Source organism: Stegastes partitus, unplaced genomic scaffold, assembly GCF_000690725.1.
Source record: "Stegastes partitus isolate 25-593 unplaced genomic scaffold, Stegastes_partitus-1.0.2 Scaffold511, whole genome shotgun sequence".
Taxonomy (NCBI): domain Eukaryota; kingdom Metazoa; phylum Chordata; class Actinopteri; family Pomacentridae; genus Stegastes; species Stegastes partitus.
The window spans coordinates 224093-248423 of record NW_007578242.1 but is presented as its reverse complement, the minus strand read 5'-3'; the positions used below and the strand labels follow the sequence as shown (position 1 = coordinate 248423).

The 24331-nt window shown below is 42.7% G+C and overlaps 1 protein-coding gene across 4 annotated transcripts in view; it reads right to left on the bottom strand.

Annotated features, from left to right (window-relative positions):
- Positions 1-188: 188 nt before the first annotated feature.
- The window catches only part of dip2a (disco-interacting protein 2 homolog A), an 87735-nt gene continuing 63592 nt past the window's right edge, over positions 189-24331 (bottom strand). Inside the window, exons 7-39 of one of the 4 annotated variants that reach the window (XM_008287656.1) lie at positions 23577-23618; positions 20904-21023; positions 19003-19200; positions 18688-18779; positions 17769-17879; positions 16579-16702; positions 16388-16497; positions 16073-16175; positions 15330-15394; positions 14794-14887; positions 14207-14326; positions 13957-14071; positions 13263-13402; positions 12618-12754; positions 12060-12140; positions 10876-11003; positions 10594-10708; positions 9575-9776; positions 9337-9446; positions 8889-8969; positions 8466-8583; positions 8174-8295; positions 7851-7962; positions 7629-7738; positions 7157-7287; positions 6904-7072; positions 6318-6488; positions 4067-4128; positions 3882-3939; positions 3684-3758; positions 2798-2972; positions 2540-2663; positions 189-2368 (exon numbers count right to left, since the gene is read on the bottom strand). In XM_008287656.1, the coding sequence (XP_008285878.1) occupies positions 2116-2368; positions 2540-2663; positions 2798-2972; positions 3684-3758; positions 3882-3939; positions 4067-4128; positions 6318-6488; positions 6904-7072; positions 7157-7287; positions 7629-7738; positions 7851-7962; positions 8174-8295; positions 8466-8583; positions 8889-8969; positions 9337-9446; positions 9575-9776; positions 10594-10708; positions 10876-11003; positions 12060-12140; positions 12618-12754; positions 13263-13402; positions 13957-14071; positions 14207-14326; positions 14794-14887; positions 15330-15394; positions 16073-16175; positions 16388-16497; positions 16579-16702; positions 17769-17879; positions 18688-18779; positions 19003-19200; positions 20904-21023; positions 23577-23618 (3968 nt within the window). In that variant the 3' untranslated portion in view covers positions 189-2115. Of the gene's footprint in view, positions 2369-2539; positions 2664-2797; positions 2973-3683; positions 3759-3881; positions 3940-4066; positions 4129-5467; positions 5498-6317; positions 6489-6903; positions 7073-7156; positions 7288-7628; positions 7739-7850; positions 7963-8173; positions 8296-8465; positions 8584-8888; positions 8970-9336; positions 9447-9574; positions 9777-10593; positions 10709-10875; positions 11004-12059; positions 12141-12617; positions 12755-13262; positions 13403-13956; positions 14072-14206; positions 14327-14793; positions 14888-15329; positions 15395-16072; positions 16176-16387; positions 16498-16578; positions 16703-17768; positions 17880-18687; positions 18780-19002; positions 19201-20903; positions 21024-23576; positions 23619-24331 lie in introns of all 4 variants that reach the window. The other 3 variants (XM_008287657.1, XM_008287660.1, XM_008287659.1) reach the window with 3 other exon arrangements.

Below are 24331 nucleotides of genomic sequence, written 5' to 3'. Positions count from 1 at the left end.
GTGCTCGGACCCTAACAATTTTAACACTGCATGTATTTGCAGTTTAAATCACTGAAATTATAAACAAAACATAAATATATTCGCGTAAATAATTTCTTCAGGGGTAATCACAGGCTGGAGAACATTTGACATGAATACTGTGTTGGCTTACACACACTCTTGACTCCTTGTATGAGACAACGCAAACGTTTCAGGTTAAAATCACTTTTTTATTCATTACGAAATCATGTTATGAAAATAATGACAACTAACCATATATCAGACAAATGCATCTTTTCCATACATTAACAACAAAAGGTTTGCTCTGTAGGATGTGACTTCTCAGCAGTCGCCAGAGCAGAACCGTCGTCTCTTTGTGCTCGGAGTGTGCTTCATCTCATCCTGGAAGTGGCCAGTTCCCGCTGTTCTTTCACACTATAAAAATGTCTACAAGGCTTGTCATGTTTCTTCCCAGTGTTTACACACGAGAATCCATTTCAAATAATTTTCATTTGTGAGGGAGAAGTTCACATATATACCAGATTTAGTCTTTGTGTTATGCTTCCTGTCGTCTCCTCCGTCTATTAATAATTTACACAAAAGCTGTACATACTTACAGCAGGCCTCGGCCTGTTTCTGAAGGGATGTGCACATAGAAAAAAAGAAGCAACGTACAGAGAAGAGGATCTTTACAAATGTGTCAATGCGATAAGGTGGGAGGCTAAGGTGTTACAAGCTATTAGACTCTTGCCCATTATGGTACATGCAACTAGACATTTTTCAACTCTCATTCAACCTTATGGCACTCAGAATGAGGCTGTGACATTCTGCACCAAAGTCCACACCTACAACAACTTCTTCCAGTCTTTTTGCTTTAACAAAAAAACAAACAAAAAAAACACATTCAACACAATTTCACAACAGGAACAGACATTAAAATATTCATGGAGTGAGTGTGTGTGTTTGTAATGGCAGATGTTAGGATCAAGTATAATTATCTTAGCCAAAAAGATGAAAAACTTTGGGTGCAACAAGAGCAGGATTTACCATTCCTAACCTCCATCTGCATATTCTCTCCCCATCCAACAGCTGAGAAACTCGACAAAATCAAGTTAAACCAGAGCTGGGATCGGAACAGGCGTCTGAAAAAACACTTAAGGCTTAATTTCTATCATTTAGCACGTCGCTAACAACAAGCAATGATTATATTCTTCACCGTCTCGTGACTTCTACTCGTCGGCACTTACTGTATGCAGTCGTTCGAAGCAACATCGTTCTCAACACTCGTATTGCATTCTGATCAGATAAAACAATAGCTATATAACACATTTTAGATTTAGAAAAATATGAGATTGACTCACCACAACATCGTTTTTGAAGCTACTGACACTAAAAACTAAAGCACAGCTGCTGGAATGAGCAGAAAAACAACACAAAGTGCCTCTCCTCTAACGCCACTGCCGTGTGCTTCTTCGTTAATGGCTCTGAACTGAGCTGGAACACAAAAAAAATCAAGCTTTCGGGTGCAGCTGTAATGTGAGGACCTGCTCCTACAAATGTAATGACAACGCTCGTAAGATAGATTTTTTTTTTCTCTATGAAAAGCACAGGACCAGTAATAACCCAGGAGGCTCTAAAACATATCGGAGCGTGTTTAAATCAAAGTTTGGGTCCTGGGATCGGTTCTGTTCTATGGCACAAATGTAGGACAAACACAGCTAAACATTCATCATTTTTGAGATTGACAAAATAAATTATGTTAATGGCACACTGTAGTATCATACCATCGCCACCTGCTGTACTGCGCTCAGACGAGCTGGGTTTAAGGAGTCACAAGTTCTGTCACACATACAAAACTCACTTCAAAATAAAACGAGAATGCCCTTTAAAACATTATTTGCTGAGGCAAGAAATCACAAGAGAAACAGACATGAGGTTTATATCAATCTTGCTGGAATTTCTATCCGTCTTTTTGCATCCGTGTTTCTTTCAAATTTCTCCTCCGTGAGCTAAAAGAAGAGGGCAGCTTGCTTTCTTTCAACAGAAGCCATGCCGACACCGGGCCTGCGACCGTCATTTGCCGTCTCCTGCAGTGTGATTAAGCCACATGGGGAGTGAGGGGGGGACGGGGAGCGCTCACATGTTGTAAGCCACATATATGGGGTCCAGCTGGTCGGCCAGGAATCCGTCTCTGAGGTGCATGCGTTGCTTCTCCCCTCGGGAGTTGATGGGGATGACGCCGGGGTCTACCACCACCACCACCCCCACGATGAGGTAGTGCTCCTCCAGGACAACGTTGGTGACCAGGGCCACCAGGTCCAGGGCCTCCTGCTCGGATCCCTCCAGCTCCACAACCACCACGAGGAGGTTGGTCCACGTGAACACGGCGCTGGAGGGAAAGAGGAACGCAAACAAAGAGAAGAAACGGCAGGAAGTGGAAAACAGGTGAGTAAAAGTAGAAAATGTCAGGACAGAAAGAAAAAGTTAATGTTTTTTAATTGTTCTTCACACAAAAGATGAATTCAAACTAATAAGACACTAGCGGACGCAGGTTTCTCACCATTCAGCTATGCTCTTGTGAGAACGGATAACAGAGGTCTCGATGTCGATTGGGTGATACCTCATTCCCCTCAGCTCCAGGGTCTCATCGAGAGAGCCCACCACATAGAGGGCGTCGTGGCGCTCTGAAACACACGGATTTGTCAGCTTGATGAAGAAGTCACATCTCAAGGTGATGTTACAGAGCAAAGGAGGGGGTTACGAGATATTTATTTAGCCTTCACCAAAAGCAATGCACTGTCTGTAAGTCAGTCCTCACCTCCGCTGGCATCGGTCAGCTCGGTGCGCCGCAGGAAGCCCAGGTAGCCGGTCCTCGCCCAGACAGTCTGGGTGTCGCCGAAACTCAGCTTGGTGTTGAAATGGTCAGCGTGCAGCGCCTCCTCCCCGTAAACGGTGTAGTAGCCGGTGGCGTTGTGAGGACTGCTCACCCAGATCTACGGCACAGTCGCACACATGGTCATACACGCCGGCTAAGCGTCTGATCTACCACCTGACATGAGTATTTCTCATTCGCTCCCATTTCATTCTCACTCGTTATTCTCATTTTGGATTCCTGTGTAGCTCCGTACAACAAACTAACTATCTTCACAAAGCTCATCGTTGGAAATATGTACATTTAATTCTGTTTACTACGGAGGTTACAGCTACAGTTGGTGCTAAAAGGTCAGTTAGTTTCCTCCTTATTTACATATGTGAGAGCAGAATATTAGAAACACCTAGAATATTATATATAACAACACTTTACTATGGCTTTAACACAAGAAACAGAATTCCAAGGACAGGCTCTATAGTAGTAGCTTAATGCATCAAGAACTGAAAGACTAAAATGCTACTTGGTGGAGTTTAAGTTTAGTTCAATTATTTTAAAAACAGAAGGTGCACTGCTATGTATGCAAGCTTTCCCTTTATACAGAGGCCTTGTCTGAAGTCTTGTTTACATGTGTTAAATAAGTAAAAAGATTATATAAAAGCTGAGTAGAAACATGTCAATGCAAATCAGCTGGCTTTTTCCAGGAGAAAATTAGCAGGAGGAACCAGGTTTATTAGTTTAGTAGTTTATTTGTTTAGAGCAGACGGCGACTGTAATCTGATTACTTAAGTGCACAGAAAAGAGTGTGGGTCACGAGGTGGAAAAGTGGATTTACCTCTCCCAGATGAGAGTCTCCTAAAGGTCCTTTAGTCTCTGTGTTGGCGATGATCACTTTCACTCCAGGAAGGATCTGCAACAGGAGACACATATTCTCAAATTAAACAGTTTAGGAAAAGACCAATGCTTTGGCCGGGTGAAGTCATAGTTGTCATTTCCACAGTGATTTGGTGCATACTTTTAAATGATGACATACCTTCCCAGACTCCATCAGCGGCAAGCTGTGTGGCGACCCTCTCTCAACCAGGCGGACCCTGAAGATGACGGGAAAAAAGAAGAAAAAGAAAGATGAATGCTGGTTTTGAGAATGCACAATTACATTTTAATTCATAGAAAAATCTAAAGGAAAAATGAGCTTCAGGACACACCACCATCACCCACCTGTCATGCCGAAGAGCTCTCATGTCCACATAAACAGTGGTGGGGTCGGGTCCAGCCGTGCCCTGAAAAATAAAACAAGCAGAACCGGACGTGAGTCAATAAATCACCCGTTCCAGCCCCGACATTAAAGCTGCATGTTGCCTGAGTGAAGGGAGGTGGAAGCTGATTATGAAACAACGGCTGACAAAGCAGGGGGCAGCCAGAAGCCAACCAGCCAGGCTACGATAGTTAGGACAACTCAACCATGTGGCCACGAACACAGGAAGTACCTCCAGAGTTAAATTCACCTGCTCTGATGCTGCGTAGGATAAGAAAGGTGGGAAAAGCTACAGCAGCGGTTACTGGAATCCTACAAGAAACTATAAATAAACACTAGTTTATTACCTTGAGGATGTTTATTTAAAAAAAAAAAAAAAAAAAAAAAAGACCACAGATGTCAGAACCAATCGGAGCCCCATTTGTTTTGATTAAATGTCTATATTTCTGCCATGCAGCTGAATTCCAACAGAACCATTCCTCAGCGCTGATTATGGCCGTCTGATATTGATTCCTTCTGCTTTGGGATTTGTCATCATTACAGCTGTACGAACAGTCACACCAAATTACGTCTCCCATCACTCCTCGTCTCATGTGTAGCCAGAGCACAGGCTAGCGGCGTGTTGCTGCGTTGTGGTCTGTGTGGTTGTAGCCAAACACAGAAAGGAGTGACGGAGTTTAATAAGCTGAGCAACGCCAGTACATCGAGCAAAGCAGAGGTCTCAGTGACAGAGCGTTTTGTTTTTTTTGTGTGTGTTGGAAAATATCAATCTAGTTTGGCACAGTCAAAAAAAAAACCCAAAGCCAACTGTGTGAAAGAGAGAAATGAGAGTATTCATTACAAAACGAAATCATTATTTGATCGACTGCAAATAACACAAAAACTAAATTGTTGTAAACTTCAAATATTGTCCTTCCCCAACCCCCAAAAAATCCTTTCACTATTAAAACCAAGCAGAAAAACACACAGAAACAACCTTTTTTCATTTAAAGTTTCACATCCCAATTAGAAGATTCTCCCAAATGAAGTGCATCACAGCAGAGTTCATGCTGCTAGCTCATGGTAACGGTGTGTGGCGTAAAGTAAAAACCTGTCGTCAAGCGATGGTTGAGAGCCAGCCGATACAGGTAAGACTGGGCTAAAATGAAGAGCGGTAACGTAAAGCCGAAGCTTGTAGAAGACAAAGAAAAGCAAAGAAAACAACAAAAAAAAACAAATCGGTGAACTGAGGTTAAGCATATTCAAACTTCATGCAAGATAAACAACAAACATGGACACTCAGACACACACACACACACACACGGACACACACATATATCACAGACCCAGCAGCAGAGCGAACAGCCACTCTTGTCCCACAGTACCTGCTCAACCAGTTTCCCTAACCTGTTGGGCTGACAGGACAGGGCAGGACAGATAAATAAAGATATAGATATATAGATATGTAATCGTGTACTTGGACACACACGCAAATCACGCTCAGACAAAATCATCACGAATTGGAAATTAAAAAAACAACTAACAAAACGTTTAAGGAAAAAGAAATCAGACTGAGAAGGAACTAAAAACTTTACATATTAAACCCTACATACTAACAAAGGCAGAATATTTTACCTCCAATATTCTGAGGGAGCTTTTAGAGACACATTATAAAACGTTCTTCTGTAAAACATTCCTACAATGTTATGTGATCACAAAGGAAGAACGTTCTCAAAGGATAGGTTAGGTTAGAGGCATAATAGTTTAGCAATGTTATCCCCAAACATTTTTAGAATGTCTTTAGAGAGCCTCATCCTACCTTGAAGCAGAAAATTAAAGAGTTAAAATAAACATTACTTGAAACACAATTTACTCCAAACGCTTTTAAAACAAATCTAGCCGGGCATTTGCTGAATTTGACAAAAAGTGCATTGGATTACAACTGCGTACTCCACCTTTAATTGTAAAGCTGAACACTTTCAATGAACAATAATACTGATGGCTGCATTCTTACTGAATTCTGTGTTTCTTTTCACTAATCCATAACGTTACTTCCATTTGACCTTTTGTCTTGCATTACATCTTCACCAACATTCACCTACTAATCCTACATTTTTCAAGGGTGTTTTTCTGAATCACTGCGTAAATAAATAGCCATTTGTGACCCTACTACAGTGCTTGTACCGCCCCACTGCTTCCCCCCTTCCTCCTCGTCGCCCTTAACCAGCTGCTTACCTGCAAACAGATCGCCACGTTCACCCTGCAGCCGAAGGTGGTGCTCACGGCTCGCGGCGAAAGCCCCAAGTCTTTGAAGATCTTTGAGAAGGACTGAGTGAGGGCTATGCGTGGTCTCTCCTCAGCGACCACCATGCACGTACGCACACAAGACAGATTCACATTTCGCAACTGGAAATGGAGGAAAAAAAAAAAAGTTGCATCAGTAAAAGCAATGACCAATTTGTTCTTATTGGCAAGATGAAGGTGGGTGTTAAGAGCAGAATAGTAGCTGGCAAATTTCACAGCTACGTTCTCGTGTTAATTTAGTTTTTCATTAGACAGAATCATTAAACCACGGACAGGATTTGCAAAAAAAAAATCCCAGTCTTAAGTGCTGCAGACGGTAATCATCACAAGCTGAAAGTGTTTCACTGCTGAGTACCTGACTTTGTCTCAGTAATTATGGTGCTGGTGCAACAGCACAACAGGGAAAAGGAGTAATTGAAAAAAAAAAAAAAAACACCCCCTAAATTTTGTGGAAGAAATTGCTGCAGTTTGTTGGTTCCCCAGTGACACCGTGCACCAGCAGAAGAGGCAAACTGACCCGTAGTGCTTCTGTCTGTGAACCCAGGCCCTTGGTGCACATCTCCATGACCGAATACGAGCAGAAGGTGACGCGTACTTTGTACTGGCTGACTGCAGCGAGCCAGAGAGAAGCATTGCTCTCCAACTCCAGAGGGGGAACCAGGATCGACTGGTGGCCGGAGTACACACTAAAACAGAAACAGAGCGTTTGCTGCAGTTTTTTTTTATTTCCTGTTTTATTGGCATTCATTTGTTCAGAGCTGCCAGTTTACCTGCACAGGCACCAGAGAGCGAAGCCCAGGCCGCAGTAGGGATCCAGACAGATGGCGATCTGCCGGGAAGGGTAGAGCTCACACTGCAGTTTAATGGAACGACACAAGGCACTGGTGGCGGCGTGAGACATCTGGAAGAGATGATGTGAGAGACACAACTAAAGAACCAGAGAGATCAACTGTTTCCCAGCAGTATGTGAGAACTTTCTCCATGATAAATCCATCTGTTGCTCAGTAACACAAACAAATCTTTGGATTATTCTAACTGGCAAGTGTGGACCTAAACGTTAATCAAATCTGAACATTTTGTTTTGTATTTTGCTTGTAACAACACTAATCACATCATTATTTCATGTACAAACTGTTAAATGTTAGGATTTATGTTTTAACGCGGTGCTAACTGGAAAACAGAGAGGCTGGTGACAGTTAGGTGGTATTATATCTACTAAACATTACATCTCCTTCAACATACTTTGACCCCTGCTAGGATGCCCGTTGTGGACACACTGAAGTCCAGGTAAGCTAGCATCTCTGGGGTCGGCGGCTTGTACATCTGGGAGCTCTTCTTCCTGGGGAGATCATCTGCAAGACAAACACAGCAGACACATAAATTCACCACTTTGTCTACATAAAAATCCACTCAACGTGAGAATACTACCCGAAGGATCTCAGTATGTTTGGGTGCATAACTTACCTGTGTCCAGCACTGTGGGCCAGCTCTTGACGTCCACAGCAGCAGCAGCCTCTTTGGATTTCAGCAGCTTCATTATTGCTTGGGTTGTCAGGATACACACCGACTTGCTCACCTTTAACACACAGAAGTATTTCGACACGCGTCACATTACTTAAACTGTTCACGCGGTTTCCAGTTTGATGGAAAAGCGGCTGTCACGGAGCAGAACGGGCTTTCTATATGATTTGGTTCAATACATTACTTATTGGATACACTCACCAGGCTCAGAGTGTAATAACTGTGCAGAGAGGGATTAAGTTATCATTTTGAAATGCGTCAACTACCTCAACGATCATTTTGACGGTGGGCAGGGTGGTGGCCAGGTTCTGTGGATGCGGCGGTCTGACAGTGACGGGCACACAGCCGGCATACAGGCAGCCGTAGAAAGTGGCAATCAGGTCGATTCCTGCACAGAAACGTTCACATTTACAGCCTCGTTTTACACCTTTAAGCTGCTGGAATTATCGAGCAACGGAGTAGCAGCACAAGTGAAGACTGTTAAAACTGACAGCTGACACTGTGTGTTCAAGTCAAAACCGAAATGAAAAGCGGCGCAGCAGCAGTAGATCTCTTTACCTGGCGGGTAGACGAGTGCTACATGATCTCCAGTGTTGAGGCGTCCCATCAGCGCTGTCGCCACCCGCTCTGCTCGCTTGTGCAGCTGCAGACAGGAAGCTGTGCTAGCCACTGTACCCTGAAAAGCAATCATAAAAACATCACTTTTATCTGCACTGCCGTCTGTATTTACCGCAGCGTCCTCAAGATTTATCAGTCTGTAGATTTCTATCAAAACACCTCTGACTTCAGTGGCTGCCGCTGTGTTACAAGCTTGTTGCGCATCTTTTTTTTTATCTATAAACATAGTCTCAGCTACATTTACAGGAAATTTACTATAAAGTAATCTATATATATACTTCCACTTTGAAACAAGATATTATTTTGCGATCTCTTCTTATAGTTTTTGACCCTTCTTCGGTCAGATCAGGGGAAACTCTGTACCTTAGCATTGAGAACAAGGAACAGAGGATGGTCTGGAGTGGCCTGAGCTCTCCACTGCAGCACATCCTGTATGTAGAGGAACTGTAGAGGAAAGACAGAAACACAAATTATCTATGAAATCAAAGCAACGTACCGCAAAGTCAGACACAAACTGAGAAAACACCAACTTTATGACACAAATGGTGTAGAATTATTGCAAAAGATGTTTTTTTGGAAATGAATGATGGATATGATGGGGTACAGCATATGTGAAGCTGAAGCTGGTGAGAGTATGGGATGTAATGCACAACGGAAGAGAAATCTGAATGACACGCCGACTGTGTTTTCATTCAGATAGGACATCAGCTGCATGTATTTCAGATTTCATCCCCTCAGGTATGGATCCTTACCTGTGTCAGCAGTGTACATGTGGTGGTGCGGCGTGGGTGAAATGAGGATGACTATCTACCTTACGTGCCTGGTCATTGTCCTCGAGTTGCCCCACGTCTCTCCCGCAGGCTTGTGCTATCCGCTTGCCTGCCACCAAGTTTCCCACTATCATAGAAGCAGGACCGACCTCTGCGCAGCACAACCAAACCATCCACATCGTCAAGAAAGTTAGCACCAACATTCATAAAATAAACATATCACTTCACAGGAATACAGTTTTTTTGTTGTGTAAACCTGAACATGCTCACACAGACTACCTGGCTGTTTCTGTCTCGGCTTGGGCAGATTGGTGACACAAGTGTGAGGGCACATGAGGACGTTGCAGGGGTGCAAGGCCCCCTCCAGGAAGCGCTGTTTTGTCTCAGATATATGGATGCCACCCAGGGGGGCTTTAGGGAGCGTGTTGGCGGGGACCAGAGCCAGGCAGTACACCCCGACCTGGTGGATGCTGTCTATAGCCTGGAAACACACACACACACAGGGGGATTACAGACAGGAACCGAGGGGAAATGAAAGTGAGCAAAACTGTCAAGTGAATGAGAGAAATTAGTTTTATTTTTCAGCATCAAAACAAAAAGTGTGAGCTTTGTGGGCGCTGTGTTCCATTTATAGACTAAGTAAGCCCCCCAGAATGTTTTCACACGCCATTATTCTTGTTTTTCAGCTCTAAGTTGCGACTTAAGGGTCTACAATAGAACTTTTGTACTTGTTGCCCACATTAACTACAAACCGGGATAAACGGCTTTACGAAGCATACAATAAAGCTGATTTCATACCTTCTAGTTAGGTAGCAATAAACACCTGGACTAGAGTCCATGCATGCTAGTTGTTTATTTTGTGGATGTAATTTTCTGGACACATACATAGTAGTGCAGTCCGGACTGGTTAGGATATACTTTTATTGCTTTGACTGTACTGCAGCACATTAGACTAAAACAATAATGCAATACTTTTAAGCAGCTGATCATCCAATGTTAAATGTCAGAATGACCATGAATACAAAACAAGGTGTATTCCTGTAGTACAGGGGTGTCGAACTCTGGTCCTCGAGGGCCGCAATCCTGCATGTTTTAGATGTTTCTCTCTTCCAACACACCTGATTCAAATGATCAGCTCATCATCAAGCTCTGCAGAAGCCTGATAACGATCCTGATCATTTGAATCAGGTGTGTTGGAAGAGGGAAACATCTAAAACTTGCAGGATTGCGGCCCTCGAGGACCAGGATTCGACACCCCTGCTTTAGTACATAACAAGATATGAAATAGAGAAAAGTACCTGAAGGACACGGCTCATCCATTGGAAGCTGTCTTCCTCGGAAGCGTCTGGCCTCTGCTCTGCGACTACAACGATCCTCTCGTCGTGCAGCACAGACACAGAAAACACTGCTATCCTAAACACGGAACAACACTGTTAGAGCTGGACCGTCCTATTTAGTATTACTGGTGTCCTGCAACACTGTCAATGGAGTTAGAAAACAGTACAAGACACACTCTCGATATAAGTGATTACAGATATGTCGTGAACTGCAGAGTTTGATTTTATTTTTTAGGCTTTTACCTTCCTCTGTACACAAACTTCATGGGCTCCACAGCCAGCGCCGTGGCCACCACGTCATCAGCATTGTGTCTCCGCCCGCTGACCACCATCAGTCCATCCATCTTCCCCACAACAAACACAAGACTGTCCTGGAAGGAAACACGACGAACACACGGTGAGAATGATGGTCACTGACATTCATACTACATGCAATTTAGCATTTAGACAATTTAGCAATGAGACAATTAAGACTTCAAAAACATTCTTAATCCTGGATCTCTCATGTTCATAAAGGAAAAAAGTATTCTGCTTTTCGCTCAGGGATAAACATCAGCGTTACTTTGTCCGATAATTATCTTGGCAAAGCCATTCCCCAATATTCGCTTCACTAATTGTGATCTGGCCCTGGATGATTTCACTTCTGGCAGATGTTACCTCAGGTCAGCTGTATAAAATATCATCTTCCCCTTCACTGATTTAAAAGTGTATAAATATGAAAGTGTTCCATCTAAACTAACACCTGCAAATAGTGTCTGAATAAAGAGGCAGCAGTGTGCAAGACTGAATGTTCTGGTGTGGTCAGAAGGTTGGGGAATTGCTCCAAATGTTTCTAGACAGAAATCTGAATTCCATTAACTGCACTGGTTTTTGCAGCAGATGCCTCGGTGGCATTTATCTCCAACGCTGAGCACATAAAATGAAACTTTGACTACAACCCCTTAAAGGTTAATGAGGAGATCTGTTTGGTGATTTGAGGGGAATGACTCTGTCTGACCTTTTGCATTCCAGTTAGGATAAGAGCGACGTAATGCTCTGGTCGCTTCAGTTGCTGATTAGATTTGTAATTTAGATTTTCTTTTGACCATTATTCTTTACATTGACTAAAAATCATCTTTAAAGTTCCCTCTGGGAAGTGTAGAAAACTACAAAAAAAAGGCTGGGTAGACCTGAGAAAATCCCACATCACATTGCGTATTACAGATTGATGATTTATGACCAATTATGAACATCTGACTGTTCTGTTAAGGGGAAATGTCCTTCAGTAGCACAATCCTTCAAAGTCAAAAACAAATCCCTACATGATGTGGATGGTTACAAAGAACATACACATTGTAGTGAAGTTATCACGACGCTGTAACACAGAAAATAAAGTACAGGAAGGTTTAAAAAAAACAACAACTCTGCATTAATGAAGGTGAACCTACTGGTCCAACAAAGCCCAGCAGTGATGTTCTGGTGAAAGGTCTGTCACTGACGGGGACCCCGGACGATGTCACTGGGATGGTCTGCAACGAGACAGAACGCTATTAAAACCCACACATTCGAGGATAAAGTCCAAAAACAATTCATTGCTTCTACTTAAAATAACTCAGAGAAATACAAATATATGGCAAATTAATCTGGCAGGAGGTCACTTTGAGTGAACTTAAAACTGATGATGAATTCAGAGTAATGCTCAGATGGAAATGCGACTTTTAACAGACATGTTTTAGTACATTTATTTTAAGGGTCACAATTATTTAGATTCACTCACTATTCTCATGGAGATGTTTGAATTTGGTGTGATTAGAGCGTGCCGTATAATTGTTTACACGTTTTGGTAAATTTGGACTGAAACCTTTAATCCTTCTTTATTGTGTCCAACTTATAAAAGCTGCCAAGCAAAATAAAAAAAACAAGCTTTTACCCGACAGCATTTTTTTCTATTCATGTGTAACTGAATAAAAATGAATGAAGGCTTAGAGTAATATTAAAACACGAACCTCGAAGATATTCTTTGTCATGCCTGGGAGACCGTAGTAAGCTACACCGGTGCTACCTGAGCTCACACAGATCTCCCCGACCTCGTCTGTCTGACAGAGATAAGGTGTCCCCTCCACTCGCACCACACAAACCAGAGCTGGGAATGCAAAACAGAGACAGAAGATGGGAACAAGGAACAATGACTCGTGTAAAAACATGTAGTGATTCCTGTTGCTGTTCCTTATTCCTGTTACAATTGCCAAAGTTCAAAAAAATTAAAGAAGAAAAAGTAAATTATTAGTCAAGGTTCTTTTTTAGCATTTCAATTGGGTTTGGTGTTTTACTGTTTTTGGCCTTCGTGGTGTTACGTAATTCTGTTATATTACAAGACGCTACAAGGCAATTAAACACCTTCATGTTCAACCTCAACAGATCCATCAACAGATAATCTAATGATGCAATTGAATAAAACAGTTAAAGCATAATGACTAAACACAATGTTTCAGTGTGAACGTACACGTTGGTGGAAACGAGAACACTTCAGTTTAGTTGTTTCTTCTCAGCAATATGCAGCAAAATAAAAAATCGTTCTTCTTCATCATCATCATTTTCATTCTAGTCATTAACAGCAGCAACACGTTAATAAGCAGCGCAGCCAGCTGTACCTGCGGGCATGACCTGGCCCACATCCTGCACTGTAAGGACAGACAGCTTCTCCTCCGTGTCCACGCGGATCACGCTGTGACTCAGGCCACCCATGGACAGCACCGCCTTCCCCGGAGGAGGAACACCCATTTCTGGAGGCCTGTGGGACACACATAATTACTACAGCTAACACAAATGAACAGCTGCAACATCCACACCTAATAGAAACTAACATTGTCAGTGTTACTTCGTCCTTTAAACTCCTCTCTTTATTTCATGGGAAACAAACAGAGCCATCCACTGTCTAAGTGCGATGACTGTATTACAGCAGTGCTAAAAAAAAACAAAGACTTTCAGAAGAATTTGATGATCATGTGAGACTGTAAGACTCCTGTGGCTCCAATAAATTATTTATAAACCCCCACATATATCTGAAAAGGGCATTTCTCATTTTAATAATAGTGCCAGCTTCTTTACTTGAAGCATGTATTTTGGTCCGTCTGTCATCTTAATCCTCCTCCATAACTGAGCTCCACGATCAGCAGAAAGCTGCAAAATCCTACAGCCTGTCGCTGTGTTAAAGAAGAACAAATCTCCCTTCCTCCCCGCAGGATCCAGCTGATTTTTGCAAGCACAGTGTGATATAACTGCACATTAATGCAAAGCTCTGGCGAGTTGCTTTTGTTCTAATCAGCTGCAGTAGCTGAAGTTCACCTGCGGATGGCGACAGTCATGGCTTCTGAGGAGCTGGCACATGGACAGATCACCTCAGGTCGCAGCCCACGTGCCTGAAACACGTTGAGGAAGGCATCGCAGGAGGATATCGACCCTGCGGAAACACACACACAAACACACACACATATGGAGTCAGTCAACAAGCAAACACGAACAGAGCAGATCGATAATAATGCCTTATGACTCCAGGGCGTTGTTTTATTAAACGAGCCTCTGTAGATGGACTCACATGGGTTCGCGCCGTCTGCTACGATCAGCATGCGCAGTGAGCTGAGGCTGATGTCTCTCTGGTCTCTCTGGGCCAGCAGAGACCAGTGCATGTCCCTCGACTTCACCACCGCTACCCGCGCTACACAGGGGACACAAAGGCAAAGAGACAGGCCGACGATGAAAACATCCAGCCAGACAGCCAATCACGGATCACAAAATCTGACAGCAAATCGCGGCGCAGGCTGACTCAGCTGCCAACAGGTGACTCAGCGGAGCTCGGACCAGCCAGTGGGTACATTTTATTCAGCACAGCGGGCCCCGTGCCCTTGTCCTGCACTGGGTTAATACAACTGAACTCGAAATCAATAAGCCTAATAAACTGTTGTTTTAATCCATCGACCTCTGTCAAATATGCAACGAGAACCAAAATTGATAAGCGCAGCAGACTCTGTGGAAGTGAACCTTGGTCTCAAAGATGCGACAACAATACAAATCTACCAGCGCATTTTGTCTTCTTCTGTGTGCCGTAATAACATTCAATACAACAATGGAAACAGCAACAAAAACAGGTTTATCTTGCAAAATTTAATGTGGAGTGACCCTCACCTTTGTACGTGTGAACTTTCTGTATCCAGGACAGGGGGTTGACTTTCATCAGCGAGTAGGGAATGCTGATCACGTGCATCCGATTCATGACACTCTGCCATGACAGCAGGAAAGCATCAGATAAGCTCAGAAATATGTCAGGAGTGCATTACAACTACATGATGTCACGATAAACATGCTGCGGGTCATGACAAGATTTTTATCAGGTACCGCTACAAACAAGCGCGTTTGTGTTACTGCTGTGTCACTTTAGGAATTTAAACATGCAACAGCAAGTCATGTATGAGCTGTTTGTAGATTCCATGGTGTGTTTGAAAGCAGTCAGTCAGAGCTGGGTTGTCCATGTTATGAGAGAAGATGGTTTTGCCCATCAGGACTTTATTAGTTTGAATGCATTTACATACTGATGAAGCCCTCGTAGGGAAGGCGGTTAAAAAAAAAACAGACTTTTTATTAGCAAACTGAGCACAAACCTCCTCTATTTCTAATTATATCTGCATCACATCAGCTTCACCAGAGTTTTCTAGACTACTCACAGTGAGAACACCGTGCCATAATCCCGCTTCCCTCTTGAAGTCCAGTACGTTGGTGATTGTTTCAGCTGCAAATCAAAAAGGAGAAGTTAGAGGGGCAAAAAACATTTCCATGATTCACTAGCACAGTTGAAAACACAAAGTTCTGTAATGAAGAGTAAATTCTGACTGCAGACGTATTGGCGACAAACTAAGTTTCAGAAACAGACACGGAGAACCTCTGGGGGCTGCGGGTGCAGTTAAGGAGTTATTCAGAGCAAAACTGGGACGCTGGAGGAAAGGAGATGCCTTATGTTCTCTTTCTTTTTAAGCAGACCTGACCCGGGTCTGACAGAATGAGACACAACCAACCGAGCAGCTGCATTTATCAAACTGTAGTTACACCTGACAGAGCCTGTGAGCAATGCGAAGGGGGGAGTGCTATGATATCATAGATTATAAAACAGCTTTATTCAATGAACACAACCAGTGTTATCTAACCTGCCGTATCAATAAGAAAAAGTGGAGCAAAGCTGACACATTCCAAACAGTAAAGCCTAATGAATGCAAGTAATTTCCACACATCTCTTCATTATTATTGCCCTGGTTTCATGGTCTATCTTTTGGTCTTTGCACTCTGCTGTCTCCCTAAAATATTACAAAGAAAGCTCCCATCAACTGCATACTTTTCTCCATGTCAGAGGAAATGATGGAGAAAACACACAAGGCAAAGTCTGAATAACTGTGAAAATAAATGTCCTCCTCACCTTCAGTGTAGCCGCAGGCCTGTGTGAGGGCATGACAGTGAGCGAGCATGGCTGAATGGGACACTGTGATTCCCATGGTGCTTCCTTCTTTGCTGGTTTTATACTATATGAACACAAAAACAGAACCAGAAAAACATGGCAAACTATTTAAAACATTTCAAAATAAAAGACATGTAGATACAAGAAAGAGTAGCTGATGATTAAAACTCAAAAATATCACAAAATCTGTTAAATGAATGAGATTAAAATACAATCAAATCCTATTTTAATTTATTAACAGTATCCATTCAAATTGTTTAAGCAAACTGCGCTTACTTCTATATAGGCTATGTCATTACTGGCTTCCCGTATTGGAGGATGCCAGTCTTTTGGAGGCTTCACAACGTGTTTTCCATCTGTCACAAACCACAGCAACCGCGGCCAGCCTGCAGAGACAGAGACATGAAATCAGTTCAAACCAAATGCTACTATGCACATAGTCAAAATGGAAATTAAACAGGCTCTACCTTTGAAAGTGGCTACCTCCCCAGTTTGTGCTTTTGGCAGGCCTTTTTGACAAGCGTCAGTGGTCAGCGCCAACGTGACACCGCAGCTGCCCAACAGAAAGCCAATCTGTTGACTTCCTGCATCCTGAGGGACGGAAGGAGATGAAAAACCAAAGTTCATACTGTCAAACAGTATCTGTCACACGGCGATCAACTATTAAGAACAATAAGACTCAGAACATGAAAAGCTTTGAGGAAAGATGTACTGAGGGAATGTGAGAATTGTTAACGGAGGGGAAGAAGGGTGATGACTGAAGAAACCTCAGAGAATCGAACATCAAAGCAGCAGCAGGTAAGAAAGTGGAGTGACAGCCAATCATTATTAAAAACTCCACTGCTGCGCATCAAAGACTGATCGTAGCAGAAATGAAACCCAAGATCTGACACACCCTCCCTCATGTTTGATTGGCTGTGCAAATTAGCTTAAAGCTAGACTCATGCTGAGCAAACCATACTGCTCGGAAAAGCAAAAAAAAAAAAAAAAAGGGCTCACTGTGGGAGGAAAAAATAGAGAGGAAGGAAAAGATGGAGGAGAGACAGAGAGGGAGAAAGGGAGGATAATAATAGAAAAAGAAGCAAAAAAAAAAAGGAATACAAAGTGAGAACATGGAATGATAGGAGTTGGCAGAGTGAGCGAATGGGTTTCTGACTCCCGAGAACAGTTGGCCTGTGATCTAATATTTTGACTAGAATTACACATCATTTCACCTCACTCAAATCTCATTAATTACAGCACAGCGTCTGCCAACAGCATGCTTACAAAGGGCAATCAAGAACAGGCATTAATATTCAGCCTGTGTAACTAATGTGGATGAATTTGGTTCAGTTTGAGCTGATGGATGTGCTGGAAACTGCAATGCATTATAATACTCTGTAATTAAACTTTTAAGAGATAATCCTGCTGCGGTGTTCAGGCAATGACAAATTTGCAATGACAAATTTGCAAAAAGTGCACGTTCTCGAGCATTTAAAATAGTCAGATAATCAAATAAATAGTGAACATTGACATTGAAACAGTATAGCTTCATGTGCATGTCTCGCCTCTCCCTCAAACACACAGAGGTCAAACGTCCAGCAGGGGTCAGTACTGCTCTGATTTGTGTAGATAAGCACAAAAATGTCTAAATCCACACATTCCTGGGAGTTTGTACCTTTCTGGTCAGCGGCACTTCAATAGGCACAGGTACCAGTTCTGCCAGGAGGCAGCCGTAGAAGGCCACCATGAACATCACCGGGTCATTGTTGGGGAAAACCAGTGCAACCTACAAGTGTGCCAAAAGATACAGATAGAGAATGCCAAAGACTGTTTGCCTTAATAATTTAATTGCAGACAAGGAAAACACTGAACATGGTGTGCAACAAACACTGTGAAGCCAAACATTTGTTTTTCCACACAAGTAATGAGGAAGTGATGTTGTATTTGTAAAGCCAAGAAAAATCAATTCAGAGAAGATACGGACAAATTCTGTCAGGCTCAACATTCTGGAGAATGCACTAATTAAGAGTTAGTTGACATAATCTACTTTCATATCTACAATAAATACTTAGTTATAGGTTTGAGGATGGCGTTCCCTACCCACAAAACCTAGAATTATTTACACATATGCTTTTGGCTGGGTTAAGTTGTGCAGCTTAGAGGTGCAGAAAGATGCCCTGGCTCTGTCCTGGCAAGCCATTTCCCCGTGCTTCCTGTTTTCATGCTAAGCAAAGCTAACAGGATGCTGGCTGCAGCTCCATATCTACCATACAAATACGACAAAGGTAGCCAACTTTCCATTTCTGTGCAATAAAGTGAATAACCATATTTGCTGAAAATGTTGAACTATTCCTTAATCACAACACTGAACCGTCCACATCTTATCTTTGTTCATGTTTGTTGTTTTTTTTAACAGCATCTTGTGGTCTTCATTCTGAGGCTCTGGACTTTGCATCTGTTAGGTTGATTATTTCTAATACTGTTGGTTTTATTCTTCTGCTGCATTTGATGAATAAGTTAGTTAAATGCCCAAAAGGCAACAAGAAACGTAAAACTGATGACCGTTGAACACACTATGCCATCTCATGACTTACTCTGTCTCCAGGCATAAGCAAAGGCTCATTTCTGGTGCTCAGCTTGTTTAGAAGAGTGTAGGCCAGTTTCTGACTTCGGGTCCATAGTTTACCTACAGAGGTGAACACACACACACAAATACTTTCTTTGATTTAACAAACCTTAACCTGCAAATCAACATTTAAACACACAAAACAGCTTTGTCTGCAGAATACACAATAATGTATACGGAGACAGATTAAAGACAAAAGCACGAATAACAGATGACAAGAAGTGGTATTGTTTTCCATCTCCGTTGTCAATTCTGGGTCAGTCATCCACAGGTTGACACCTACCGTACGTGAGTGTGTAGACGGGCTTGCCAGCATTGTCGAGCGCTGTCAGACAGGGGCTCTTGGGCTGAGTGGTGCCCCACCTTTGTAAGGCTGCTGGCAAGGAGGGCGGCCAGTTGGTGACCACGCCGAGAGGCTCTCCTTCCAGGGGACTCATCTGCTGGCCTTCTGGCTTTGGCTGGTTGGGATCTGGCTGCTGGACTAAACACATGGAGAAGAGCATCTTTGTGAGGATGGTTCAGTGGGTATATCGAGCAGCCAAGGAGATTTAGCTCCTGAGCCGTATGAGGAAAAAGGCCTGGTGTGTCTGTCGAGCTGAATGAACTACAAGAAAACGGCACATTTGTGAATCAAACAACACTCTCGAACAAAGGCAGGGCATTAAAGGGAGTGTAAGATTAAGAGACAATGAGAAGGGACTGAAGAGCTGCAGGATTATAGGTGAGCTGTGTTCTGTCCTTATTAGTCTTCGCTGCCTATGATCCCATTTGTGAGAAACTTGGAGGCGCTGCTTATTGAAAGGTGCAGCTCTCTCTTCTCTTGTCCTTTAAGCACCCTGCTTGCTTTCTGATTTGATTCCCATCTATCCATCACCATCCTCTGCACACTCTAGGTGCAGTTCAACATAGTTTAAGAGTGTTGGCAAGCTGTACCCTTGCCAAATCAAACACCTCTATCAGGGACAGAGAGTGTTCAGCCTGCTGTCATTTCACATTTGTGTGTGTTTTTGTGCTCACACCGAGCAGACCACCGTGGCTTGCCATACCACAGTCTCTGTGCCAAAATCAGGGAGGCCTCACAAATACCTGCTGAGGTATTACTATTCCTGCTGCATTTTCATTTGCACAGTGTTTATTCAGCGTGGCAGAGTACCACCCAAAACCCATGATGGGCTGGTTGGAATGGAGGAAATGGTCAGACAGGGCTGGTCCACTGTGTGTGCACTCAGTATTCCCAGCAAACCCCCGTTGCACACCTGGTGGTCTCAGCTCCACCAAGAGAGAAAATAACCCCCACGGATCTAAAAGTACGTCTTGACTGTTTATCTGTGAGGCCTGGTAAGGTCACCGTGACGCTTTTATCTCTGTTTATCAAAACGAAATTTAGTGAAATAACCAGTGATGGAGCTGGAAACCTCAGAAATCTCAAAGCTGATGTGATCGTCATACTCGAAAAGGGCAGAAGTGTCCAATTTAGCCTTTAACTAATGATGCTTCTGATCATGATGCTGAAAATATTGTTTTGATGTTTTCTGAATGTGCTGACTTAACCAACCTTGTGAACTTCAAAACCTGCCGGCGGGTTTGAAAGACATGGCATCGTTAAAAAAAATCAACAAACTCACACCATTTATCAGGGTCAGAAACGGTGAAAACAGAAAGAATCATCTTTGCGACCGGCTTATTCTGTCTGAAAAATGATCTAAACCTTAAAAATGTACCAAAAATAAACAGCTTGATGAATATGATATGATATGAGTAGATTCTGGAAGAAAAAAAATCTGCACTCCTCTGCATGACTGTGAGGTCATTAATGATTTACTGGTTGAACTGCAGGCTGTGTTTACGTGAAGCAGACAGGAGACAAGTATGAAAACATATAAAATGATGTGAATGGTAAAATGTTTACAATATATAGAGTTGGCGTTTTCCTCCAGTGTCGGCAACCTCTGTGGGAAAATCTAATTATTAAGGAAATTCAACTTTTGTTTTTTCAATTTTTAGTTTTTCTGAGTTTTCTCTACTTCCACCCATCGCTGTACCATTTTCATAGGTAATGCAGGATTATATATTGCAGTGAAGAATGAGCATACAGTGGGTAAAAATGTGACAGTAAATGCCCAGAAACTGCTTGAAGTCTAGAGGGCTAATAGAAGCAATACAAGTATTTTCAGCTCAGCTTACCATCCAAAAGCTCCTCAAAGTCGTCAACAAAGAACTCGCGCAACGGCGGACGCTTTGGTCTCTTCAGTGTGTTGAGCAGCTGCTGGATTTTGTTGGAGACGCGGCTGTTGACTGGAACACCTACAAAATGAGTTGGAGGGGGGACGAGCAGAAAAAAGGTTTGGGAAGAGCAAACATGGCAAGACACAGATATGGAGAGAAACGCAGACATGACGACGGGAAAAAATTGGAGCGGAGATGCGATGGAGCAGGTGGGAGAAAGGCATGTGTCGACAGATTGATTGAGAGATTGATGAGGTAAGGAGAAGGAGGTGGATGAGAGGAGGACAGATAAGAAAAGGAAGAAGGAAAAAGGTTAGTGTGGTACTCTAATGACACATAGAGGACAACCAGCTGTCACTCACACTGTGGCAAGACAACAAAACAGTGGACCACAAGGTCCTCTACAGTCACTGGGAGGTCAGTCTTTCAGTCAGAATTCTCTAGAATCACTGACAAACCTCACAGGCTAAATAAATCAGGAAACAAGGAGCCGCCTCGCCTGCTGCCTAGCAACAAAGATGTCCCCTCTGCAGTGAGTGATTCATGAGGTGTCTCAAAAGGTGTCTGTTTCTCATACACTATTAAATTCAGAAATATGAGAGGCTACAGCTGATCTCCAGTCAAGACAAAACATATGTAAATTGCTTGACATGCTTGTTAAAACTTTAACTCTTTAATATTGTATGTTTTTTTTTTTTTTTTACTGCGTACCAGAAACCTGAGCCAGAACATACTTAAAAAACATAATCTCAAAGACATGAACCTTTGGCAAGACAATAGAAGCTAAATGACGGAGCAGGAAAAGAGAGAGAATGAGAGAAACAACAGAAATAACCAGCTTTGAGTGAAAAAACAGGGGAGTTGTCCAGTTAGACTTCCCTCACATCTCAGTTATAGGCTCAGACTATAATCATCAGACATTATTTCCACCATATGAATTCATACTTAGTTTTGAAATGGGGGGCTGTGTCAGACATTCCAGGCAGCCACAGGAGCTGAAGGCCACAGCTGCACACAGCTTGCCTGATTTATCTTCCTATAATAAGCCTGGCTAAGACAGACTCTGCCTCCTCATGTAGGGACAGATGTACTGGGAGTAGACATGTGGGGGTCAGCACGGCACCTGATGGGCCAATTAGAAAGCCCCTGACACACAGGCCCTGAACCCCATCCACTCATGAGCCTTGATCATTGATATCACAGCCGACCAGGGCCTGACTCTGATGAAGACTATAATTAATGCGCTCATGATTTTATCATTTATACATCTGCAGCATCAAATTAGTGCAGCAAACACCGGCTCTGGCTTAATCTGGGGAAAAAAGAATGTGCACCATGTCTTTGCTGTAATATGTACAATATATATGGTACACTGAAGTGCATTTACTAACAAACCAGTACCATAATGAAGACAGAACTAACTAATAAGACCGATGCTGTTCTTTATTTCTTTTTAATGTTAACAAATCCCAGACCAAAACCAACATAGCGAGTCCCTCCTACAACTTTTTCTCAACACTGTCTGCAGCCTTCAAGACTGTTTGCGAACCACTTAAGACATAAAAATGCACCATTCATTTTTAAAAACACTACATTCCCCGCGTCAGCTCGGCGCTGTTGTTTTTAGCACCACTTTATTCAAACAGGAAGGGATGTATTTGCACAGGTGTGTTTGTTGGAGACTATTTTCAGCCATGGATTAATATATATTAGTTAAGCAGCATGGTATAAGTGAAATTGACTCTAAATAAAAAGCTGCCCCAGGTCAAAATAATAACAAGGGAACATGTCATCCATTGCAACAGCGTGGTTCTTTTGTTTTTCATCATTTTTTGGACAACAATGGAAGCCGATGTCACAGAGGAATAGACTGCATCAGGCTCTGGACGCACAAAAAACATGTCAGTAGAATTAATTCACTGTTGGTCTTTTCATTGGACTTGTTGGATATATAAATAATGCGGTAAATTAACAGGCAGCTCAGGATTTGTGCTCAAGAGAGTGATCAAGAAGACCAACACACACACACAGCATCAGTAACCGAATACAGATGGAACCCAAGTCACTGCGCGGCATGTTTTCTACACCCAGCTACGTGTCGATGTGAAAAAAACGCCAGCAGTGCTAGACGGCTGCTGTCAGAGAAGCGGCAGCGTGGCTGTGGGCTAACTGGCTGATGTCACACAATGTAGTGAGAAACACAAACTGACAGGTCTTAGCTTTCTCACTTCCAGATAAGGAACCAGTATGTCAACATGCTAATTATTCGCAAGTCCAAATGAATAGTTACACCTGTCACAGAAAAGACCTTTCATCGCAATCTGCTTCAGCGCGACCAATTCTGACAACATCCAGGTTAGATATTCCTTGTAGCTGCTATAAATGGCAAAGCCTTTGCAACACACTGAGCTGTACAAACACACACACACACACACACACACACACACACTGTATGACTGAACTCACTGTAGCTTTGCGTATATCTTTGTAAAACACACACGGCTTGGACAAGTGCTCGACCTGACAGTGGACGCGAAGGCAGAAACACAAACACACAAACACAAATGCACATGTAGCAGAGTGCACATACAGCACATACTGCCATAGAGTTGGAGGAACAGTTATAAATACCATCAATTAAAGTGAGGGATCCTTCACCTCTCCACTCACAGCCTAGAGGAGAGACACATCAGGATGTCAATGAAACAACCCTGCCAACTTCCTGTGTGTGTGTGTGTGTGTGTGTGAATGTGTGAGACATCTACCAGCCGCCACGTGTAGGTGAGAGTGGGCTTATGAAGAGTTGTTACTTTTGTACCACAACAAGGCTGGCTTTTCCTGTTTGTGTTATTTTTGTCATGTTTTTTTTTTTTTAATAAACCATGGAGGAAACCTTGCAAATGAGGTACAGCTTTGAAATGTCTTGAGCGCCACACAACCAAACAGAAGCCATAAAAACGACATTGTTTATTGCCTTTTAACAACTACCTTCTGCTTTATGTGACAGCCAGGTGGGCTGGTTTAGCATTCAGAGAATCCGGAACAGGAATGGCAATACACATAATACACACTCTGCTGAAGGTATAGTCTGGTTTTCAGGCTGCTGTGTTATTAGCACATTGAATGAATAAAGATGGATGACACGAATACATTGGGGTCACTTTTTGGGTCACGTGCAGCAACGGACTGTAGACATTAATCTTACCCTGTACAGGCATAAATGTTATTGTTATAGATTTGTTTTAAAGGTGAATCCCTGACAAAAATCGTTTCTATTTAATAATAAGAAAAAAAGCAGCATATAAATCAATACTTTATGACTTGGTACATACACGGCATTCACTACTCCATACTGGTGGAAGTGCTGGGTGCATACAAAACCAGCC